We start from the raw sequence: 23,764 nt of genomic DNA, 5'->3' as shown, positions 1-23,764 counted from the left end.
TTCTACGAATGGGGTTGCTGGGTCACGGAGCATTCCCATTCCAAACGTTAATACATTCCCAAATTATATTCCATGGAAGTTGTATTAATGTGTATTTTATTATGTTAAGTGTTTATTTTAATTACTGGTGTATTACATAGTTAATAAAAAGTTAGTTCTTCAGGAATTATGATAAAAATAGTTGTATTTTTACAACAACAGTTCCTTGCTTTCTGTTTCCCATTCTCGACTACCACCCCCAGGAAACACTCTCAACTTTTAGCCATTTCGGCTGTAGGTATCTGGGTTTCCAAACATGCCGGCAATGAATTTTCATTATTTTTCAGTCTTAGGTATTTACTTCATAATTTCCCCTAGCTTCCTTTCTTCTCATCTTTCTCAACAAACCCTATTAGGAAATTTAATTAGATTAAAAGTGAGAGCTTACGTTTTAAAGACTACGTAAATATTATGCTCAGCTAAGCCTTGGAGTATACCATAGCTACATTGCCTTTCTTGTACAACCATGTTTTCCCTGGAGTTGAAATGGTCTCATTTTTTTTTTTTTCTTTCCGTTTGTTTGGTTGGTTTTCAAAGTTGTTATTGTTCAGTTGCTAAGTTGTATCCAACTTCTTGCGACCCTATGGACTGCAGCACACCAGGCGTTCCCGTCCTTCACTATCTCCCAGAGTTTGCTCAGATTCCTGTCCATTGAGTTGATGATGCTATCTAACCATCTCATCCTCTGCTGCCCTCTTCTCCTTTTGCCTTCAACACTTCCCAGCATCTGGGTCTCTTCCAATGAGTTGGCTCTTCACATCATGTGGCCAAAGTATTGGAGCTTCAGCATCAATCACTCTAATGACTATTCAGGGTTGATTTCCTAAGTACAGTCTACTAATTCACCTTCAAACTTTGCGCCAGAAGTATAACTCATGTCTCACCAAGTTCAAACATTGGATCATTATGGGCTGCATTCTCTCTTAGTGACCTCCTTCCTAGAGCCATCTGTCCTTCCAGTTCCATCTGGACAGGTGCTCTCTGGGTCTGCTGGGTCCTCTCTTCAACACCATCCTTATGATGTCCTTCCCTTAGCTCTTGTGTTGGATGCCCTGTTTCTCAGATACCATTTAAGCTATAATCTCTCTTTTGGGAGAGTCTACCCTCCAGCAGCTTTCTGAGTAGGGGTAATAGGCAGCCAATTTTCTGAGACTCTTTCTGCTTCAAAATGTTCTCCCTTCACACTTGACCAAGGATATAGAATTCTTGATTGGAAATTATTTTCTGAGTATTCAGGGAGATATCTGCTGTTGTATGGATTCTAATGCTACTATTGAGAAGTCCAACATCATTCTGATTCATGATCCAGGTTACAAATGACCTGTTTTTCTATTCTGGAAGCTTTTAGAGTTTTCTCTTTGGTAATTAGATCTGAAATTTTGTGATGGTTGGTTTTGAGGTGAGTCTTTTTTTCATACACAGAAACAATTTGAATATTGGGAAGGGTTCTTGATCATCAGTTCTCAAAATGCTGTCTGGGTTCTTAAGATCCCTTCAGAAGTCCAAAAGGCCAATATATTTTATAAAAATACTTTGACTCTATCAGATTTTTTATCTTCATTCTCTCGTGAGAGTACAGTGGCCTTTCCAGAGGCTGTATGACCTGTGATATCACAGATGGAAAGCAGAAGCAGATACGAGAATCCAGCTGTCTTCCAGTAAGTCAAACAGTAAAGAGATTTTTAAAAATGTAAAACAATTCCAAAATGCAAAAAATGTTAATGGGAAGAGTAGTAAGTTTTTCTAGAAATCTGTGGATTTATTATTATTATTGAACACATTGATATTTTAATAACTTCACAGTTTTAATATAAGAACCTCTTGATGAAGGTGAAAGAGGAGAGTGAAAAAGTTGGCTTAAAGCTCAACATTCAGAAAACGAAGATCATGGCATCTGGTCCCATCACTTCATGGCAAATAGATGGGGAAACAATGGAAACAGTGTCAGACTTTATTTTTTTGGGCTCCAAAATCACTGCAGATGGTGACTGCAGCCATGAAATTAAAAGACGCTTACTCCTTGGAAGAAAAGTTATGACCAACCTAGATAACATATTCAAAAGCAGAGACATTACTTTGCTGACTAAGGTCTGTCTAGTCAAGGCTATGGTTTTCCCTGTGGTCATGTATGGATGTGAGAGTTGGACTGTGAAGAAGGCTGAGCACCGAAGAATTGATGCTTTTGAACTGTGGTGTTGGAGAAGACTCTTGAGGGTCCCTTGGACTGCAAGGAGATCCAACCAGTCCATTCTGAAGGAATTGATGCTTTTGAACCTGATGCGAAGAGCATACTCATTGGAACAGACCCTGATGCTGGGAAAGATTGAAGGTGGGAGAAGGGGACGACAGAGGACAAGATGGTTGGATGGCATCATTGACTAAATGGACATGAGTTTGAACAAGCTCTGAGAGATGGTGAAGAACAGGGAAGCCTGGCATGCTGCAGTCCATGGGGTAGCAAAGAGTCAGACATGACTGAGCGACTGAACAACACAGTTTTAATTTCTATTATGGTAGATAAAAACATCATAAATCATAAACAAAAAAAGCTTTTGGGGCACTCAGCAGTTTTTAAGCATATATAGATCCTGAAAGTGAAAGTTTAGTTGTTCAGTTGTGTCCTACTCTTTTCGACCTCACGGACTATAGCTCACCAGGCTCCTCCGTTCATGGGATTTTCCAGACAAGAGTACTGGAGTGGGTTGCCATTTCTTTCTCCAGAGGATCTTTTCAACCCAGAGATGGAACCCAGGTCTCCCACATTGTAGGCAGATATTTTACTGTCTGAGCCACTAGGGAAGTCAGATCCTGGGGCCAAAAAGCTAAGGAACCTCTGTTCTTGAATTAGTTTTAATATTTCCTCCCCTCCATTAGATTAGATACTCTAAACTATCTCATTTTTACTCTATTTTCCATCTTCTTGTTTATTGTTCTGTGTTCTCAGATTTCATCTTTTCTTTTCTATCGCTTCTATTGAATTTTTTCATGTCTACTATCTCATCTTCAGCTCCGAAGTGTGTGTGTGTGTTTACATGTTCTTTGGGTACTTATGTTTCTATTATTATTTTATGGATGCAAAAATGTTCTCATATTTATAAGGAGGTGATAATGACAACTATTGTTATTTGGGACTTAACTTTCCTGCTCTTTGCTTTCTGCTCCACGATCATTTTAATCATTCTGGCTTCTGTCATTCATGTTAGTGGTTCACCTCAAATATCTGGGGATTTTCATTTGTTCTTTCTTATTGGAAGGTAGGGCTTCCCTGGTGGCTCAGTTAAAGAATCTGCCTGCCAATGAAGGAAGAGTCTAGTTTTGAAGGTAAGATACCACCAGCCAGCCATAAGGTCTGCACAGAAGTGTAGTTTTACATAGCATGCTTCTTAGTCAAGCCAGTGATTCTCAAACATTTTGGTGTGAAGACCTTCTTACCTTATAAAAATTCTTTATGTGGATTATATCAATACTTATTCAAAATTAAGGTTGCTATATAATTTTTAAAAGATCAATTAATGTAATTATATATTTAGTACAAGTTAATACAAGTAACTTTTTTGTGAAAAATAGATTTTATAAAACAAAATTTAGTGAGAAGAGTAGTACTGTTTTATACTTTTCAAATCTCTAATGCCTACCTTAATAGAACACAGATGGCTGCTCATGTCTGCTTGGCATTCAACAGCCTCACACAAATATATCATTGGAAAAGGAAGGAGTATTTTAGTAGCCTCTATGGATATCTTTCTTTGATAATACACTGAAACTCAACAAGTGGTAGTTTCTTAGAGGTTTGCTGGGGTCTGAAACCATATAATCCTATACCTGCTACACTGAAATCCACTGATCTAGCTTGCACTTTGAAAGGAACTTTTACCAATGTATGATTTCAGGACAGACCCAATTTCAACATTCTTCCCTACTATTCCACAAAACATACCATTTGTAAGATTATTTTTGTTTGGAATTATAGTTCTGATCATTTTATCAATATCCTTTATGGAAGGATGTGCTTAGTTGCTCAGTTGTGTCTGACTCTTTGTGACCCCATGGACTGTAGCCCACCAGGCTCCTCTGTCCATCTGGATTCTCCAGACAAGAATACTGGAGTGGGTTGCCATGCCTTCCTCCAGGGGATCTTCCCAATCCAGGGATCAAACCCAGGTCTCCCGCATTGCAGGCAGATTCTTTACCACATGAACCACCAGGGAAGCCCTTTATAGAAGGATGGCTGTGATTAAATTAAAGATAGCTGAAATTTCATCACTGGGATCTAAATACTGGATGAAGTAAAATAAAAGGTCAAACAAAAAGAATAGCTAAAAAGGCAACATATCTGGACCAGCGTTTTCCACTGTTGGAGGAGGGAGTGCTCTGGATGTAGGTTATGTAACCAGGTCTTTCAATATTCTTCTGTTTCTAAGGAGAGAAGAATTTTGAGCAGAATCCATTGTATTTTTCATACTTCCAAGGCTTAACAGAAATACTCCTTGACAATATTTAACTCCCTCTGTTCTCAGTGTTGTGCTCATCAAGCTCCTCTCGGAGCTTTAATTTCAACTCCAGCTTGGATCTCCTGGTAGGACAAAGTGTCTTGAGGACTCACCCAGGCTCTAGTATAGCTCACCTGAAAATGAATGGCATTCATTGCTCAAGAACCAGAACTGGGAGGGAGCTCAGATGCCTTCCAGTCCTACTCCCAAATTTTAAGATGAGGAAACCAGGGCTCATAAAAGGGAGGTGGCTTACCTTAGGTTACACAGTAAGTAATTAATAGGCATAGCTGGGCTTAGTATCAGGGCTTGTGAATCCCAGTCCCGCATTATTATAAACACACCTATGGAAAAATTTATTCTTCAGATTGACTCAAGAAAGCTGAGGGCTAGTCTCCACATCATGGTGTCTTCAACCTGCTAGCGCCTACCTGGGAGGCCTTGTGTGAGTCATCATGGGAAGCTTTCCTTTACAACCCTTTTATAAAATAATGGAAACAGTGAGGAGTCAGGCCTGATTTCCTTCACACACCTGTCATCAGAGCAACCATCCTGATACAGCTGGCTGACCACCCTGTTAGCTCTCCATTCAACACAGTCATTACTGAAAGCCTCATTTGTCGGGACTGTTACAGGCAGGAGGGGATGGGGTAAAGAACATGGACAAAAGCTCTGTCCTACGGTACTTATGTTCTGATCAGGGGTGATAAATGTTAACAAGTGAAGAAATAAAGAACACAATGTAAAACAAAAGACAGCAAATGTCAGCAAGGATGTGAAGAACTGGAACCCTCATACATTGGTGATAGGAGTGCAAAATGGTGCAGCCTCCATGGAAAGCAGTATGGAGGTTCTCCAAAAAAAATTAAGAGTAGAACTAACATAGGTCCAGCAATCCAGCCCTGTGGTATGCTATGCTATGCTCAGATGGTCAGCTGTGTCCTACTCTTTGCGACCCTGTGGACTATAGCCCACCAGGCTCCTCTGTACATGGGATTTTCTAGGCAATAATAGTGGAATGGGCTGCCATTTCATTCTCCAGGGGATCATCCCCACCCAGGGACCAAACCTGGGTCTCCTGCATTGCAGGAGGATTCTTCACCAACTGAGCCACCAGGGAAGCCCAATCTTGGCATATTTACATAAAAAATTGAAATCAGGATCTTGAAGAGCTGTTAACACTACCACATTTGTTGCAGAAGTATTTACAGCAGTCAAAACGTGGCTACAACTTAAATGTCTGTGAATGAATGAAGATGAATAAGGAAAATGTGGTATGTATGTATATGTATTTGTGTGTGTATATATATGTGTGTGTGTGTGTGCATGTGTGTGTGTGTGTATGTATACAGTGAAATACCAGTCTTAAAAAAGAAGGAATTCTGTGACAACATGGATGAACCTTGACATTATGCCAAGTGAAAAAATAAAAAAAAAGTCACAGAAGGACAAATCCTGCATGATTCCATTTACATTAGAAATCTAAAATAGTCACACCCATAGTATCAGATAGTATAATGGTGGTTACCAGGGGCTAGGGGTAAGAGTAAATGGATGAACTATTACCTAAGATGCATCAAGTTTCAGCTAAACCAGATGAATAGGTTCTGTAGATCTGCTGTAACATAGTATCTAAGTTAACAGTAACATGTGTGTGAAAGTGCCTCAGTCATGTCTGACTCTCTGAAACCCCTGGGACTATAGCCCTCCAGGCTCCTCTGACCATGGGATTCTCCAGGCAAGAATATTGAGGTGTGTAGCCATTCCTTTCTCCAGGGAATCTTCCCCACTCAGGGATCGAACCCAGCTCTCCTGCATTTCACGCAGATTCTTTACTGTCTGAGCCACAAGGGAAGTATTGAACACTTAAAAATTTAAGAGGGTAGATCTCATGTTAAGTGCTGTTATTATAATAAAATAAAAATTAAGAAAAAATTTTATTCCTTTACCAGTAGAAACTCATACACCATAGTACAATATTGCTTACTAAGAATGCTTATGTGAAAAATAGCAAAGGGTTGGTTTTACTGAAAAGTAAAACAAACACAACAGAATATAATACTGTACTACGTGTTATGAAGGGCTGGTAGCTCAGTGGTAAAGAATCTTCCTGCCAGTGCAGGAGACGTGGGTTCGATCCCTGGGTCAGGAAGATCCCTGGAGAAGGAAATGGCAACCCACTCCAGTATTCTTGCCTGGGATCCCATGGACAGAGGAGCCTGGTGGGCTACAGTCCATGGGGTCACAAAAGAGTCAAAAATGATTCAGCAACTAAATAACAACAACATGTTATGAAGGAAATAAAGACAGTGTAGCAGAATCTGCCTGAGGCTGGGTGGGTGGGTGAAGGAGAATTGGAGCAATCACAGAATGTTCTCTGAGGAGGTGATATCTAAGTTTGGGGAGGGTTGGAAGAGAAAGTCATTTAAGAAATTGGTCATGAGTCTGAGGACAGAATGAACATAGTGTGTTTTTGTGGGTAGTATAGAAAGGAACCCACCAGCTGCTGTTTGGTGAACAACAGGGAGTGTAGGAGATATGGAAGACAACTAACTAGAAAATAATACACCATGTACTATGGGAACAGAGATGGGGCCATAGAAAGAGGGATATCAAGGACTCCATAAAGACCAGAAACAGGCTGTCCTTCTAGAGTTACAGCCTAATGGGGTGGAGACTAGCTTTTTCATTGCATCAGTGAAACTAATGAACAACTTTGCAAGTACATTAGCAGGAAGAAGTGACTCATAGATTGTGTTTTGTACTCAGAGCTAAAATTAGAGTCATTCTACCTTCAGATTTGGGGTATTTTCCCTTTTCCTGCAGCAATTGTTCCAAATATTTCCTCCCTTTTGTGTAGCATTATGAAAAAAGAAAATATTATTTCTTACTAGAGTTCATATTCCTTGTTTGGATGGACAGTTAAAGGAAACACAGTTCTCTTTCACAGAACATATTCTATGTAAGATTTTCTCTGACCACTGATGTGTACTTGAATTCAGGAATTGTAATAAGACCTTGAAGATTCTACTGCCTTCCACTGAACAAGATTCACGAAGGGGCCTCTCCTCTTCTGGTCTGCAATAGACTCTAAGGTCCATTTCCTTTTCCCACCCAACCAAGTAGGTCAGTTGGTATTTACAGAGGCACATATGGATTAGGAAACAGAAATGGAGTGAGGTTAATAGTATCAAATGCTCCATTAAATTCACTGATACACTAACACTGGTCTTGAAAAGTCTACTTGAAAAAAGTCTATGGGTAAAAATATATTTCTACCACTGGGCAATAGTTGAAGACATTTTGATGGTTTGAAAATGCATTAACATAAAAGATAACTGCTCCCACCTTGCTCTGGCTTATTGTTGTATGTATCTCATGACTTGGAATGTTCAAGCTGGATTTAGAAAAGGCAGAGGAACCAGAGATCAAATTGCCAACATTCTTTGGCTCATAGGAAAACACAAAGGGTTCCAGAAGAACATCTACTTCTGCCTTATTGACTATGGCAAAGCCTTTGACTGTGTGGATCACAGTAAACTGTGGAAAATTCTGAAAGAGATGGGAATCCCAGACCACCTGATCTGCCTCCTGAGAAATCTGTATGCAGGTCAGGAAGCAACAGTTAGTACTGGACATGGAACAGCAGACTGGTTCCAAATCAGGAAAGGAGTACATCAAGGCTGTATATTGTCACCCTGCTTATTTAACTTATATGCAGAGTACATCATGAGAAATGCTGGGCTGGAAGAAGCACAAGCTGGAATCAAGATTGCTGGGAGAAATATCAATAACCTCGGATATGCAGATGACACCGCCCTTACAGCAGAAAGTGAAGAACTAAAGAGCCTCTTGATGAAAGTGAAAGAGGAGAATGAAAAAGTTGGCTTAAAACTCAACATTCAGAAAACTAAGATCACAGCATCTGGTCCTATCACTTCATGGCAAACAGATGGGGAAACAATGGAAACAGTGACAGACTTTATTTTGGGGGGCTCCAAAATCATTGTAGATGGTGACTTCTGCCATGAAATTAAAAGATGTTTGATTCTTGGAAGAAAAGTTATGATCAACCCAGACAGCATATTAAAAAGCAGAGACGTGACTTTGCTGACCAAAGTCTGTCTAGTCAAAGCTATGATTTTTCCAGTGGTCATGCATGGATGTGAGAGTTGGACTATAAAGAAGTCTGAGTGCTGAAGATTTGATGTTTTTGAACTGTGGTGTTAGAGAAGACTCTTGAGAGTCCCTTGGACTGCAAGGAGATCCAACCAGTCCATCCTAAAGAAGATCAGTCCTGAATATTCATTGGAATGACTGATGCTGAAGCTCCAATACTCTGGCCACCTGATGCAAAGAGCAGACTCATTGGAACAGACTCTGATGCTGGGAAAGACTGAGGGTGGGAGGAGAAGGGGATGACAGAGATGAGACAGTTGAATTGCATCACTGACTCAATGGACATGAGTTTGAGTAAGCTCTGGGAGTTGGTGATGGACAGGAGGTGTTACAGTGCATTGGGTCACAAAGAGTCAGACACAACTGAGTAACTGAACTGAACTGACCCCATGATTTGCTTTCTAAACAACATTTCAAAGGAGAAAAGAAGCATGACCCAAATAAATATTTTCTTAAGACGTAAGTTACTTGCTCTGGGATGCTTTCACTGATCCCTCAGATAAAATCAATTCCTTGCTCCTCAGAGTTCTCGAAGTAAAGTTTTGTTCACTCCTTGAGTGTATGACTTACTGCCTCTGCTACACAACAATGTCATCCACCTCTAGACTAATAGATTTAGCCTAGTGTCTGACATCGGAGAAGGCAATGGCACCCTACTCCAGCACTCTTGCCTGGAAAATCCCATGGACGGGGGAGCCTCATGGGCTGCCGTCCATGGGGTCACACAGAGTTGGACATGACTGAAGCAACTTAGCAGCAGCAGCAGCAGCAGCACTGTCTGACATGCTACGGTGACTCAATATGCTGCTAAGTCGCTTCAGTTGTGTCCGACTCTGTGCGACCCCATAGACGGCAGCCCACCAGGCTCCCCCGTCCCTGGGATTCTCCAGGCAAGAACACTGGAGTGGGTTTAGGTATACCAAATAAAAAGAAAGGGTAGTACTTTCCTGGTGGTCCAGTAGTTAATAATAATCCACCTGCCAATGCAGGGGACACAGGTTTGATCTCGGGAAGATCCTGGTCTGGGACGATCCCATATGCTGCAGGGCAACCAAGCTCATGTGCCACAGCTACTGAAGCCCACTCAAGAGCCCGTGCTCTGCAACAAGAAAAGTCACCACAAAGAGGAACCCGTGCACTGCAACTAAAGAGTAGTCCCCCACTCGCCGCAACTAGAGAAAGTCTGCACACAGTAACCCAGCGTAGTCAAATAAATAAATAAAGTTTTAAAAAAAAGAGAGAGAGTTGAAGGAAATAGGAAAATTCTCCTCTCATCTTTTAAGGAAAGAAGAGAGCTCGGATGATAGTAACTTGCTAAAAAATAATTAAAAAGTAAAATTCTGACGTAGAGAAACGGTCTCTACTTCCTCAAAGATTCAAATTACAGTCTAGATAACTCTTCTGTGTTTCGAGAGAGGGACACTGTGTAGAAACAACTGACATCTCTTTAACATGCAGTTAAGAAAAAAAAGTTTTGGAAGTATAGGTAACAAGTTAAACTGGGGAAAGTGGTTTCTTTGGCCTGAGCTAGTTTCCTGACCATTTGGGAATTTCTTCCAGACACTAAAACAGAGTCTTAAATTTCTAGGCTATCATAGGGATTATGAGAGAAAGATTTGGCTAGAAAAAAGACAACAAAAATGAAATCTCAATTGTATTTCAAAACAGTTAATGTTGGAAGATTTCATGAGATAGCAATTTGAATCTAGTAATATGCCAAACTGAACAAAGACATTACAAGGAAATAAATTATACATTACTGTCATTTATGAACATGCATGAAAAAGTTCTTTAAAAAACACAAATTAAACTCATCGTGCACAAATATATGAAACATCATGGCCAGGCAGGGCTTATGAGTGCACGTGTGCTAAGCCACTTGGTGCTATATGGCTCAGTTGCTTCAGTCGTGTCCAACTCTTTGTAACCCCATGGACTGTAGCCTGCCAGGATCCTCTGTCCATGGGATTCTCCAAGTAAGAATACTGGAGTGGGTTGCCATTCCCTTCTCCAGGGGATCTTCCCAACCCAGGGACTGAACCCACATCTCTTATGTCTCCTGGACTGGCAGGCAGGTTTTTTACCACTACTGCCACCTGGGAAATCCAGTTTATTCTAGTAGTGTACATATGATTCAAATTAGAAGGCCTATTAACATAATTTGACACGTTATGAACAGGAGAAAAATCATATACTAATTTTCTTAAAGGATGATTACACATTCAATAAAAGTCAATATTCATTCACGCTAAAATCTCAGCAAAATGGAAGTGTCTAAATCTCAGAACAAACATCATAATTAATGGTGAAAATGTTAAAGAATTCCTGCTAATGTCAGAAATTAGGAATGCAAGAATCTAATTAGCACTGTTTGAGAAGACTTACTGCAAGCAGTAAGACAAGAAAAAAAAAAACATATATATATAAGGGGCAGAAGAACTGTAAAGGAAAGCAAAAAATTCTCCTTTTCAAACACCACTGTCTACATAGAAAACCTAAAAGGGTCTGTAAGCAATTAGAACTGATGGGACAGTTTAAAAAGTTGGTTGAATATAGTGTCAACATATAAAAATTGAAAGCATTCTTACATGACAATAATGGTGAATTAAAAAATAGGAAAATATTCTAGTCAAAAATAACATTAAAAAGAATAAGTGTTTAAAAGTGACATGTATGAATGTGATGGAGAAATTATAAAATGCTATTATAGGGTATTTTTAAAAAGCTTGATTAATGAGATATTATTGGGTTGGAGGACCCAATATTATAAAGATATCACTGCTGCTGAAATTAATCTGTAAATTAAATCAAATTCCAATAAAATTCCCAAGAGAGCTCCCTTCATGGAACTTGACAAACTAAAGCAAAAAGAAATGAAAAAATCACTTAACAGTGCAAAGAGTTAAGAAACGCTAAGTCACTGTAGAAGAAGAGCAACAGGGGTTTAATATTTAAAGTGGTGTGGTATGGAGTAAGGATGGACAAAGAGACCAACACAACACAACAGAGCCCAGAAACAGAAGCGTCCATACACGTACGCTTCACCTCGGAGAAAGGCAGAACTACAAATCAGCATAGAAAAGATGTATTTTTCACTCTGGTGACGGGACTATGGGCTGGTTATATGAAAAGAGGGTTTGTTTTTTTTTTCTTTTTCTTTTCTTTTTTGGCTGTACTGCATAGCTCGCATATCTTATGTTAATAAGTTCCCCAACCAGGGATTGAAAACACACCCAGATGAGACTAGGCATGTTCAGGGTGGTATGACCGTAGACAAAACATACCCTCAGCAGTGAAAGCACACAGTCCTAATCCAGTGGACTTTCAGGAATTCCCTGAAAATAAGGATTTCGATTTCCTATCACATACCTACATTTCTATCAATTTTAGATTAAAGATGTAAGTGAAAAGCAAAAATTTTAGGACTAGGAAAAAATATAGAGCATATTTATGAACTGAGCATACTTGTTAAAGAGATAAGTTTTTAAACAGACACAAAATTCTCATCCTATAAAAATTACATTTACTTAGAGTAGTTAAAATCACAAATTTTGTAACTTTTCAAAGAAGCCATAATTAAAAGACAAATCTCATACTAATGGAGGACTACAATTTGCATAATCCACAAAGATCTCCAGACAGACTCATCAAGTACTCCTAAACAATCATAAGAAAAAGAAACATCTTGACAGAAAACTGGACAATGAGTAGGAGCCAGAAATTCAGAGAAGAAATCAAAGTGGCCAAAAAACAAGAGAAGAGGCTTAGTCTTATTGCAATCAGCAAAATGCAAGGTAATACAGCCCATAATGGAATATTACACTGCAGTTAAAGTAAGCAAAGTAAAACTATAAATCTCAAAAGCACCGTGGCGTGAAAAAACTTATAAAAGACTGAGACAGTACATGCCATGTTTGAAGTAAGTTAAAGCACACTATGTGTATATACTTGGAGTCATGGCAACAAAAGATCATACTTGGGGGTGAAACACCAAGTCTTGGATGATGGTTACAGTGATGGTGGTATTTTGCGCCAGTTTATGCTGGCTTTTCTGAGCCAATTCTGTACATCTCTTCCTAATTCCTTGTTCAGTAAGGCCTTCTTAGTAGCCTGAAATCTGCTGTAGGTGTGTTTATACCATAGAAATTGGCAGGCATAAATCTCAGATTCCTCCTCCCTTGTCCTCACCCTGGAGAACTGGCACACCGGCACACCACTGTGCCATTCTCCACAGTGTGGAATGCAAATCAGAGTGGCATATCGGGGGCTCAGCATTACTGGTAAAAGCTTTACACTTTCAAGCATTTCTAAAGCAAATATGGCATAAAGGAAGGCCCTGATGGAATAGGGGTGCTTCATAAGTGTTTATCATATGCTTTCCCGTATTTTGGAAATACTTCCTGAAAAACAATCTAATCAGCTAAAATTTTCTAAAGTGTTAATTGCTCAGTCATATTCAACTCTCTGGGATCCCGTGGACTGTAGCTCACCAGGCTTATCTGTCCATGGGATTCTCCAGGCAAGAATACTGGAGTGGGCAGCCATTTTCTTCTCCAGGGGATTTTCCCAACCCAGGTCTCCTGGATTGCAGGCAGATTCTTTCCTGTCTGAGCCACCAGAGAAAAATTTTCAGGACAGCATAAAACCATTTTCTTTTTGCCCTCTTTAGTTTTAGAGATTTAAATCTTGCTGAGTTGGTGCAATAGTATTATATTGAGAAATCTGTACCTGAACTAGTAAAAACTTTAAAATCATTTCAAGCCTTAACCATAGATTTGCCAGATAGTTGTATCTTTGAAATCAATTGATGTAGGGTATAGAACAGAGGGTTCATAAGCAGCATTAACATAAAAGGTCACATTGATACTGTTAATGAAATATAATAGTAAAGACATTTAAGCTCTAAATTTAGTCCAGAGTTTAGAGAAAGGAAATAAAAGTAAATAGGGACAAAATAATACAGACAATTAACTGTAAAAATTAAACAGAAAAATATTCCTGGAAATAATAAAAAAAATAAGAAATATTAGTTGAGATTCAACAAAACCAGGTGTTTAAAATAGGCTCCCATCAATAGAAGAATGGATCAAGAAGATGTGGTACATATATACTATGGAATATTACTCAGTCATTAAAAGGAATAAAATAAGGCCATTTTCAGCAACATGGATGAACCCAGTGATTATCATACTGAGTGAATTAAATCAGATAGAGATAGGAACATCTCATATGATATCTTATCCACACAACAAGTGGAATCTAAAACAAATGAAACAAATGAACTGATTTACAAAACAGAAACAGACTCACAGACTTAGAGAACAAACTGATGTTTACTAGAGTGTGAAACTGCAGTACTTTGGCCACCTCATGCGAAGAGTTGACTCATTGGAAAAGACCCTGATGCTGGGAGGGATTGGGGGCAGGAGGAGAAGGGGACGACAGAGGATGAGATGGCTGGATGGCATCACCGACTCGATGGACGTGAGTCTGAGTGAACTCCGGGAGTTGGTGATGGACAGGGAGGCCTGGAGTGCTGCGATTCATGGGGTCTCAGAGTCGGACACAACTGAGCGACTGAACTGAATTGAACTGAAGGGGCATTTGGGCAGTTTGGGATTGACATGTACAGGCCGCTATATTTAAAATGGATAACCAACACAGATCTACTGTATAGTACTGGGAACTCTGCTCAATATACTGTAACAATCTAACTGGGGAAAGAATTTGAAAAAGAACAGATTCATATGTGTGTGTATATAAATATATATATGTATATACATATATATACACATAAAACTGAATCACTTTGTTGTACACCTGAAACTAACACAACATTGTTAACCAACTATACTCCAGTATAAAATAAAAAGTTAAAAAAAAACCAAAATAAAAAAATCGAAATAGGCTAGGTTGGTTTTCTGGCTCTATGTCCTTGAGCAAAGGGCTTTCTATACTATTTCCTCTGTCCAAACAACGTGCATACATTTTGTATCTTATCTGCCTCAGGGCTGCTGAGAGGATGAAAGGAGACAATGCGTGTGCAGGAGATTTACAAACGTGATCTACCAAAGGGACAGGCTCGAGCACCACCAGCTAGAATCATGCCACCTCTGATGGCTCACCTGTCATCATCACCCTGACTCAGGTTTACTTTAGTCATGTCTGATTTCCTTGTTCAGCAAACGCCAAAGAGAGAAGCACAGAGAACAGTTCAGGCATATAAAGACCTGTCTTCCATCTTTTGCAGCTGAGGTCCCTTCTTGTTGACACTGGTGGCTACTACTGTCTTGTCTTCCTTTACATTAGGAGACACAGGAAGCTTTAAACTCCAAGGAGCAGAAAACCCTTCCTGCCTGGACTGTGCTACAATGCCACAAATCAACACCCGAAAAGCAGGGCTCTGTTCTGGCAGGAGGGAATGTGGCTAAATGCCTGGGGCTTGGAGTCAGAGGAGCCCAGACTTACATAAAGCGATAATGCACAGAAAGCTCTACAGCCTCTGGCATAGACAAGCACTAGATAAACAGTCATTATAGTCGACACACAGCCAAACCACTAGAAAGCTGAGGCCAGGGCCTCCCAACACTAGGCCTGATTCCTCTTCCCGGGTTACTGTACCATCAGGGAGCTCTGGGTGGAGAAGCCACTCAAGGTTCCTTGGACTATTATCCTCAGAGCTGCTAAATGAAGCCTGCTCCAACATCAGCACGTTACTAATGCACATGCAGATTCCAAATTCCCTAATTCCATTTTCTAATGCCATTCTTCTATTTTCTTATTACTGTATTTATTTTATCTAGACAGTGGTTCTCAACCCTGGCTGCACATCTCTTGTTGTTGTTCAGCTGCTAAATCTTGTCCAACTCTTTGTGACCCCACGGACTCCAGTAGCATGCCTGGCTCCTCTGCCCTCCACTGTCTCCCACAGTTTCCTCAAATTCATGTCCATTGAGTTGGTGATGCTATCTAACTATCTCATCCTCTGTTGTCACCTTCTCCTTTTGTCTTCAATCTTTCCCGGCATCTGAAGACCTTTTAAAAAATCTTGATGCCCTGGTCCCACCACAGACCCATTAATTAGAACTTTTGGGGGCAGAAGTCATCATATTAAAAACAAAACAAAGCACAATCCTTCCCAGGGGATTCCAATGTGTAGCCGGGCTTCAGAACCACTGTCTTGGAACATACAAATTGGTTTTCAAAGTCTACTGAGTCCAAGGAAAGAGAAGTTGCAACACTGGCTTTTTTCATATCCCAGGCTTTCAAAATTAAGGGATAGGTTGATCATTTAAACATGTCTCCCAGAGGCCAGGCTTGAGCTAGGTGTTCGGGATCCACATGGATGTTAGGGAAAGCCAAGCAGATGTGGATCCTACCCTTAAGGACCTCACATATACTAACTTCAGTATTATAATTTACACTCTGGTTGACTGACCCCATGATGGGGCATTATAGAACTCTCTAAGGAGGTTTTACAGTAACTCTGCACTTCCCAGGTGGTACCAGTGGCAAAGAATCTGCCTGCCAATGCAGGGGACACAAAAGATACAGGTTTGATCCCTAGGTTGGGAAGATCCCCTGAAGGAGGGCATGGCAACCCACTCCAGTATTCTTGCCTGGAGAATTCCCATGGACAGAGGAGCCTGGGGGCTACAGTCCATGGGGTCGCACAGACTCGGACACGACTGAAGCGACTTAGCACAAAGGCAAGCAATGAACCTGAGAGAGATGGGAAGATGTGAGCAGGACTTGAGATGAGGGAGGGCATTATGTCCCAACACACCCACTATACGTTGAAAATGTCCGAACTCAGAAATGCATTAATGACTTCCCTAGTGGTCCAGTGGTTAAGAATCTGCCTGCCGATTTCAGGGACACAGCTTTGATTCCTGGTCTGGGAAGATTTCACATGCCACGGGGAAACTAAGCCTGTGTACCACAACAACCAAGCCATGCTCTAGAGGCGGTGCTCAGCATCAAGAGAAGTCCCTGCAACTAGAGAGTAGCCCCTGATCACCTCAACTAGAGAAAGCCTGCAAGCAGCAGTGAAGATGCAGCCAATCCAAAAATAAGTAACACATTTAAAGATGCTTTAAAAATACACTTGATCAACTGAACACAAGAGCCTCACCTTACCTACCTTAAATGTGTTCAGAACACTTATATCAGCCTCCAGCTGGGCAAAACTATCCAACACAGCGCCTCTTTGGTAATAAAATGTTGACCGTCTCATGCAATGTATTGAATACTGTACTAAAAGCGAAAACAGAATGGTTGTTCACCATTGTGATAGTGTGCCTGCCTGAGAGCTGTAGCTCACTACCTGGGCAGGGGCGGGGGAATAAAAATTCAAAATTTGAAATACAGTTTCTACTGAACAGATCTTGTTTTTGCCCCAATGTAAAGTTAAAAAAAGAAAATCACGAGTTGAAACACTGTAAGTTGGGGACCATCTGTATCCTATCTAAAATTCCCCAAAGAATATAGACGTGACCCAGTTGGCATGCAAACCCAGATATGTTGGAAACCAGAGTCTGTGCTCTTTACCTGCCTACTATCTGGTCTTCCAAGAGGTACTAAGAATATAATAACTAATAAGCTCACTCCATCCCCTTCAGCTCCCTGTCTGTCTTGTTTCCTACGGTACTTTTCTAAGCCCTGTGCCTGCTACACAGTAGGTACTCAATAGATGTCTGAATTAAATTACGTACTATAAATCTTAATTTGCATTAATATCTGTTATGATTAAAGTATTTATTGTGTGCTTACTCTCTTGCCCACTCCTTAGGCAGAGAAAAATTTTTAGAAAATCCAGTGGGAGTGGAGATGCTGGGGACTGAGGCAGCATATATTTTCGGAAGCCCTGTTCACCCTGCATTGTGGAACGAAGATGCCTCTGTTCTGTCACGGCGAATAGGTTTCTTCTCTGAGCCAAGAGGACAGAATGGGATGGGATTCTGAATTAATCTAAGACTCATACACAAACAAGGATGTTTCTAAGTAGAAAACTTCACGGCATGATAGCTCACAGACTGATGAAGTGGAATCAGGGATTTCTGATAAGTTTTCTGAGGCCACCTTCATTTGAGAAAAACTCATAATGTTCTTATGTGAGAACAATCTTCTGAGTATTAACTTACCTATTAAAGTGGTAGATATCCTGTATGTTTCCAAAAAGGGCTGATCTTTCATCTGTTCCCAGAGGAAGCTTTGTTTGGTCCCTGATACAGTCAAGGTAATCCTGTGAAATCAAGAAGAAAGATGTCATAAACACTCCTGTTCTTTTCCAAGGCATCTTTAGTTATGTGTGATGAACCTTTCATATCCGTTTCAAGTAATTATTATGCTAATGTGCTCATTAACTCTATGATGAGAATACAGAATCTCTTTTATTAATAATGATAATATTTCCCTACTTATACAGCAGGAGTTTGAGCAAGGAGAAAGGGTGTACATACATTAAAATGCACGTGTGTGTGTGTGTGCGCACGCACTCAGTAGTGTCTGACTCTTTGTGACCCCCATGGACTGTAGCCCACCAGGCTCCTCTGTCCATGGAATTCTCCAGGCAAGAATACTGGAGTGGGTTGCTATGCCCTCCTCCAGGGGATCTTCCTGACCTAGGGATGGAACCCAGGTCTCCTGCATTGCAGGCGGAGTCTTTATTGTCTGAGCCACCAGGGAAGCCCTATATTAACATATCTACACCTAAAATGTATTAGCTCGTCCCTAGATGGATAACATAATGACCATGGTTACCAATAAGGTCAGACTTCTGGCATGACAACATTGCCTGCTGTCCCCTCAACTGATTTATTAATATATGATAAAAAGATACCGCAAAATTCATACAGTGGGAAGCCAGGAATAAGAAATGCAAAGAAATTGTTTTAAACATTACCTTTTTAAGTCAGAAAGCTGTTGTGAAACTATAGAACTAAAGGCATCCTCAAATGCTAGTTTAAAAAATGGTTTCTAAACATTATATGTTTTTTAAAATAAACATATAATTCACTCATACTATCTAATAGACCATGTTAAGGAGCTATGGACTGCATTGAAATGATTTTATCCATTTTAACACGGCAACAACTCCCAACTAAGCTAGCGTGGTGTGGGCTCAGGCCCACAGTGGGTTAAATGGATGTGGCTTAGAAGCTATTTGAACTGCTGAGAGAGGGGAAAACTGTTCTCCATGCTGTGTGCTGAGTCCCTGAGTGTCCCCCTTGTCCCACCCAGACTTGAAAAGAGAACTCTGTAGGAGGCAAGAAAACAATAAAGAAAAAAGTGAAAACAGCTGAAATAACGTAAAATCAAAAATAAATAGTCCCCCACCCTGGGCTGAACAATGCAGGATGGTTCTCTACCAGACGTCACCCGGAGCTCTGCAGCTCCTGGGGAAGTCTCGGCAGGGGGGGCAAAGTCAGCCAGACCCTGAAAATCCCAGCCCTGGATTGCATTCCAATGGCCAGTCACAAACTCAAAAATATTTAGGCGCAAGGAGTGAAAGGAGAAGCTGAAATGTGAGAAGCATCAGATAATTGTTGCTTTTGTCTTTTAATAAGCCACAGCCACCCTCTCATGCCCTTCACACTCCTCAAATGAAAGCCAGGCAGGGCTTCATCAGGAACTGTCTCCCTAGCACGGTTCACAGGCTGCGTCAGACAACTAACCATTCTGGTTCTTAAAATCATGGTCACGCAGGAACTGACGTTCATAAGTCTTTTTATGTTTTAACAAGCTTGATGGTGACATCTTTTCTTCTTCAGAAAGTGGTCATCTCAATAAGAAATTAGACTCACAAGGTTTAAGTGTGTAATTGCCATTAAAAACCCACAAGAGCAAGACCCGGCCTCCTTACTTTTATGACTGGAACGATTATAGGGAGCTTCAGTACCTGTACAGGCTCCAGAGATAATGCCCAAATAAAAAATTGTAAAGAAGGCTACAGTTGAAGGAAGAGGGCATTTTGAGCAAGTATGAATCAAAGTGAGGTGTCTTCAAGAAAACAAATATGTATGTTTCTTGACAGTTTCATAAAATTACATGTGGTCCTAAGAGATAGGATGCTAATAGCTAAATGCATTGAATGCTTATATTTGATAGCTTTTTAATCCTTTGATTAACATTTTAAAAGGGGACATCAGGTGGTCCAGTGGTTAAGACTTTGTGTCACCAATGTAGGAGCGGTGAAGGTTCCATCCCTGGTCGGGGAACCAGGATCCTACACACTGCACAGAGTGCAAAAAATTAAAAAAAATAAATGAGCCTTAAAAAATAAATAAAAAGACACAACATATGCAAATTAAGAAGGTAAAACAGAAGGCTGCAGATGATTATGAAATTTAAAAAGTAAAATGGAAGATATTGGCAGGCATGACCCACACCCAACAGCAGCATGAAGGCTGGGACAAAGATGGTGCGGGGATGCCAGATTCACCTGAATGGCTGCAATGGGGTTTAAAGAGAAAAGGAAGAATCCTTTTTCCTCACTTCAAGTGTGAAGCTGGCTCATTGTGCAGAAACCTGATACTAAATTCTTCATGTCAAGGAAGGACCAAGCTGAGGGAGTTGAAGAATTTCATCTGGGGTGAGACAAAGAACCATGGCCCACTTCAAACAGGGGATGGCCCATCTCCAGATGAAAGAGTTTCAAAACCCCAGAGTCCCTGGTAGAGGAACTAGATTTTAAAAGCTGCTTGCCTTCTGAACTCATTGAGAAATAGATTGTTAGGGAGTCCAAAGTTTCACAGGCCACTGCAGAAAACAGATCAAAGCCATAGGGCCACAACATGTTCCCTCACTGATCATAACTAAGTCTTTTAAATGTGATACTTTAACCCCAAACCAGTTACTGGAAACTACTGTAGCATGCACTGCATTAGCAGCTGTAAGCATCTGAAGCCAAAATGAGAGGTTTGAAGCTCGGTGATAATAATAGCTCATTCTGTGCTCAAATGACAGGGTAGAGACACCAATGAAATTTATTAGAGCCTGTCATGCTGCTTATTAGTTTTATTGGCTTGATGTCAGCACCTATGGTTACCCTACAGTTAACAATGATCAATTTAAAACTTTTGCACTGAAAATAATTATTCTCCAAGAGGATCAAAGAAGTCACTCAATGCTGAGGAGGGTAGGAAGAGATACACACACACAAAAAAAACAGCTTTACACCATTCGAAAAAGGTTTTATTACAGCACTATGAATTTTGCCTAAAGTATTTCTTCTCTAATTGACAGTTCCACTATTGTAAGATTTGTACATGTGTGCCCTATTCTCGATAACTTTTTCATTTCTGTGATGTCTGTTATAGAAAATATCCAAGTAAAGTTGAACTCAGTGCTATTTGAAGTGTGGTAAAGGGACTTACATGCAAAGTACATCACGAGAAACACTGGGCTGGAAGAAGCACAAGCTGGAATCAAGATTGCTGGGAGAAATATCAATAACCTCAGATATGCAGATGACACCACCCTTATGGCAGAAAGTGAAGAGGAACTAAAAAGTCTCTTGATGAAAGTGAAAGAGGAGAGTGAAAAAGTTGGCTTAAAGCTCAACATTCAGAAAATGAAGATCATGGCATCTGGTCCCATCATTTCATGGCAAATAGATGGGGAAACAGTGAAACAGTGTCAGACTTTATTTTTTGGGCTCCAAAGTCACTGCAGATGGTGATTGCAGCCATGAAATTAAAAGACGCTTACTCCTTGGAAGCAAAGTTATGACCAACCTAGATAACATATTCAAAAGCAGAGACATTACTTTGCCAACAAAGGTCCATCTAGTCAAGGCTATGGTTTTTCCTGTGGTCATGTATAGATGTGAGAGTTGGACTGTGAAGAAAGCTGAGCACCGAAGAATTGATGCTTTTGAACTGTGGTGTTGGAGAAGACTCTTGAGAGTCCCTTGGACTGCAAGGAGATCCAACCAGTCCATTCTGAAGGAGATCAGCCCTGAGATTTCTTTGGAAGGAATGATGCTAAAGCTGAAACTCCAGTACTTTGGCCACCTCATGCAAAGAGTTGACTCACTGGAAAAGACTCTGATGCTGGGAGGGATTGGGGGCAGGAGGAAAAGGGGACGACAGAGGATGAGATGGCTGGATGCCATCACTGACTCAATGGATGTGAGTTTGAGTGAACTCCGGGAGTTGGTGATGGACAGGGAGGCCTGGCGTGCTGCGATTCATGGGGTCGCAAAGAGTTGGACATGACTGAGCGGCTGGACTGAACTGAACTGAACTGAACAGGACAGCAATCAGTTTGCAAATTACTACTGATCTACAACAAGGTAAGTGCAGAAGTTGAGAGTAAGCCTGTGTAGACTTCTATAGCATTTTGACAGCATGATGTTTTTTGAATCTAATGAAAATTCAGGCTTGTATTTTGCATATCTGATATCTTCTATTTTGTTTTTCTAGTAATTCTTTTTTTGTGTGTGTGCTGTTTTACAAAAATGTCAGTGTGTGGCGGATAGGAACACACACACACACTCAGACAGTTTGAGAAGGTCTGGTCTAGACAACAGTCCAGCAGAAATGCTGGAGAAAGGATGTTTCCAGAACTGGGACAGAATTCAAACTCAATGTCCTCGGAAGCTCGCTTTATTTAAGATGCCCTGATAGAATTAAGTTAATGTCCCTGCACCTAGCCCCCGCCCCTTTCCCTCTAAAATAATGCTTAAAATGTTTAAAAATTACAAACACTTAACATGAAAATGAAATTAAACCACAAGAAGAAAAAATTTATTTAGATCAGCATCTAATTTTTCTACTATTTCTCTCTCCTGAAGATAGTCATATTGTAGAAATAAAATGAAGAAAAAGTTCTGTTCATAAACCCTTTTACTGGGGTTTCAAAATTTCATCTCTTTGGCTTACTCTTTTTGGTCTAGTTTTTGTGTTAGCATTTCCAAATTCCAAGCCCTTTGATATAATGCCTATGTAAGATTATTGGTCTTTACTTTGGGGAAGCATCTTTTTCAGTTTTTCTAACACCTCCACCTTTTCTAGAAAGTAATGATTTGTTTATAGAAAACCTGCCTGCAAGTTTCATGTATTACTTTGGGATGATGTTGATATGACAATAACTTACATTTGTATGTCAATTTACAGTTTAAAAGCACATTCACAGTTATTCATACAAATACTACCCCCACCCCCACCCCCTGCCTCTTTTCGAGGTCAAAAGAATTCATGTCAAATTCTGTTTTACAAGTTAGGAATTAAATAAAATGAATAAAACATGATCCCTCCCCGCAAGGAGCTCCCTGTGTAGTTGAAAGACAAATGTAAACAAGTAAATACAATACCCTGTTTAGGCAGCATGACTGATAAATATTCAGCACATGAGAGACAGGGGGCAGAAGAAGAAGTGGGCAGTTCCAGGGCAGGGAAGATTTCTAGAGGAGGTGATAATGGTGGAGCTGAGTCTTTAAGGATGACTGAGAATTAGAATGGAGAGAAAGTTGGAGGAGACCCAATATCCAGGAAGATAGAGCAGAGTAAAGGGGCACAGGGTAGCAAAATGCAGGCGCAGCAAGCACACTAAAAGGAGCTGAGGGACTTCCCTGGAATTCTAGGAGTTAAAACTCTGCGCTTCCACTGCAGGCAGCGCGGGGTTGGATGCCTGGTCAGGGAACTAAGATCCTTTATGCCGCATGAAATGCCGCCCCCCCCCACCCCTGCAAAAAAAATAAATAAATCAATGAAAGGAGCACAGATGGGCTGAACGAACAGGGCATGAACAGCGCACATGCACAGACCCAGGAGGTGGGGCTGCAAAGTGGGAACTGCTGGAGTCAGGACAGGCTTGATCACGGAGAACCTTCCATGCTCTGTAGGTAGAGGCAACTAGGAAGGATGCCATGAGACCAAAGGTCACTCCAGCATCAGAAAATGGAACATTAGCTACAAAACTGCCAGTGCCACACATATAACCACCCATCTGTCCCTGCCATCTATCATCTGTCCCTGCATGCATCCAGGAACAGGCTGGTGGGAGGTGCAGGGAAAAGAGAAGACAGAGGGAGGAAACCTCGAATGACAGGA

General features: G+C 40.6%; 1 protein-coding gene across 1 annotated transcript in view; it reads right to left on the bottom strand.

Moving 5' to 3' along the window:
- The window catches only part of PLEKHG1 (pleckstrin homology and RhoGEF domain containing G1), a 105,860-nt gene that overhangs the window by 55,247 nt on the left and 26,849 nt on the right, over positions 1-23,764 (bottom strand). The window contains exon 2 of the mRNA XM_040238681.1: positions 17,852-17,952. Coding sequence (XP_040094615.1) covers positions 17,852-17,952 — 101 coding nt within the window. The remainder of the gene's footprint in view (positions 1-17,851; positions 17,953-23,764) is intronic.

This window comes from Oryx dammah, unplaced genomic scaffold (assembly GCF_014754425.2).
Source record: "Oryx dammah isolate SB20612 unplaced genomic scaffold, SCBI_Odam_1.1 HiC_scaffold_4, whole genome shotgun sequence".
NCBI classification, from domain to species: Eukaryota; Metazoa; Chordata; class Mammalia; order Artiodactyla; family Bovidae; genus Oryx; species Oryx dammah.
Note: the sequence above shows the minus strand (reverse complement) of the source record. Positions and strands in the feature narration are given on the sequence as shown.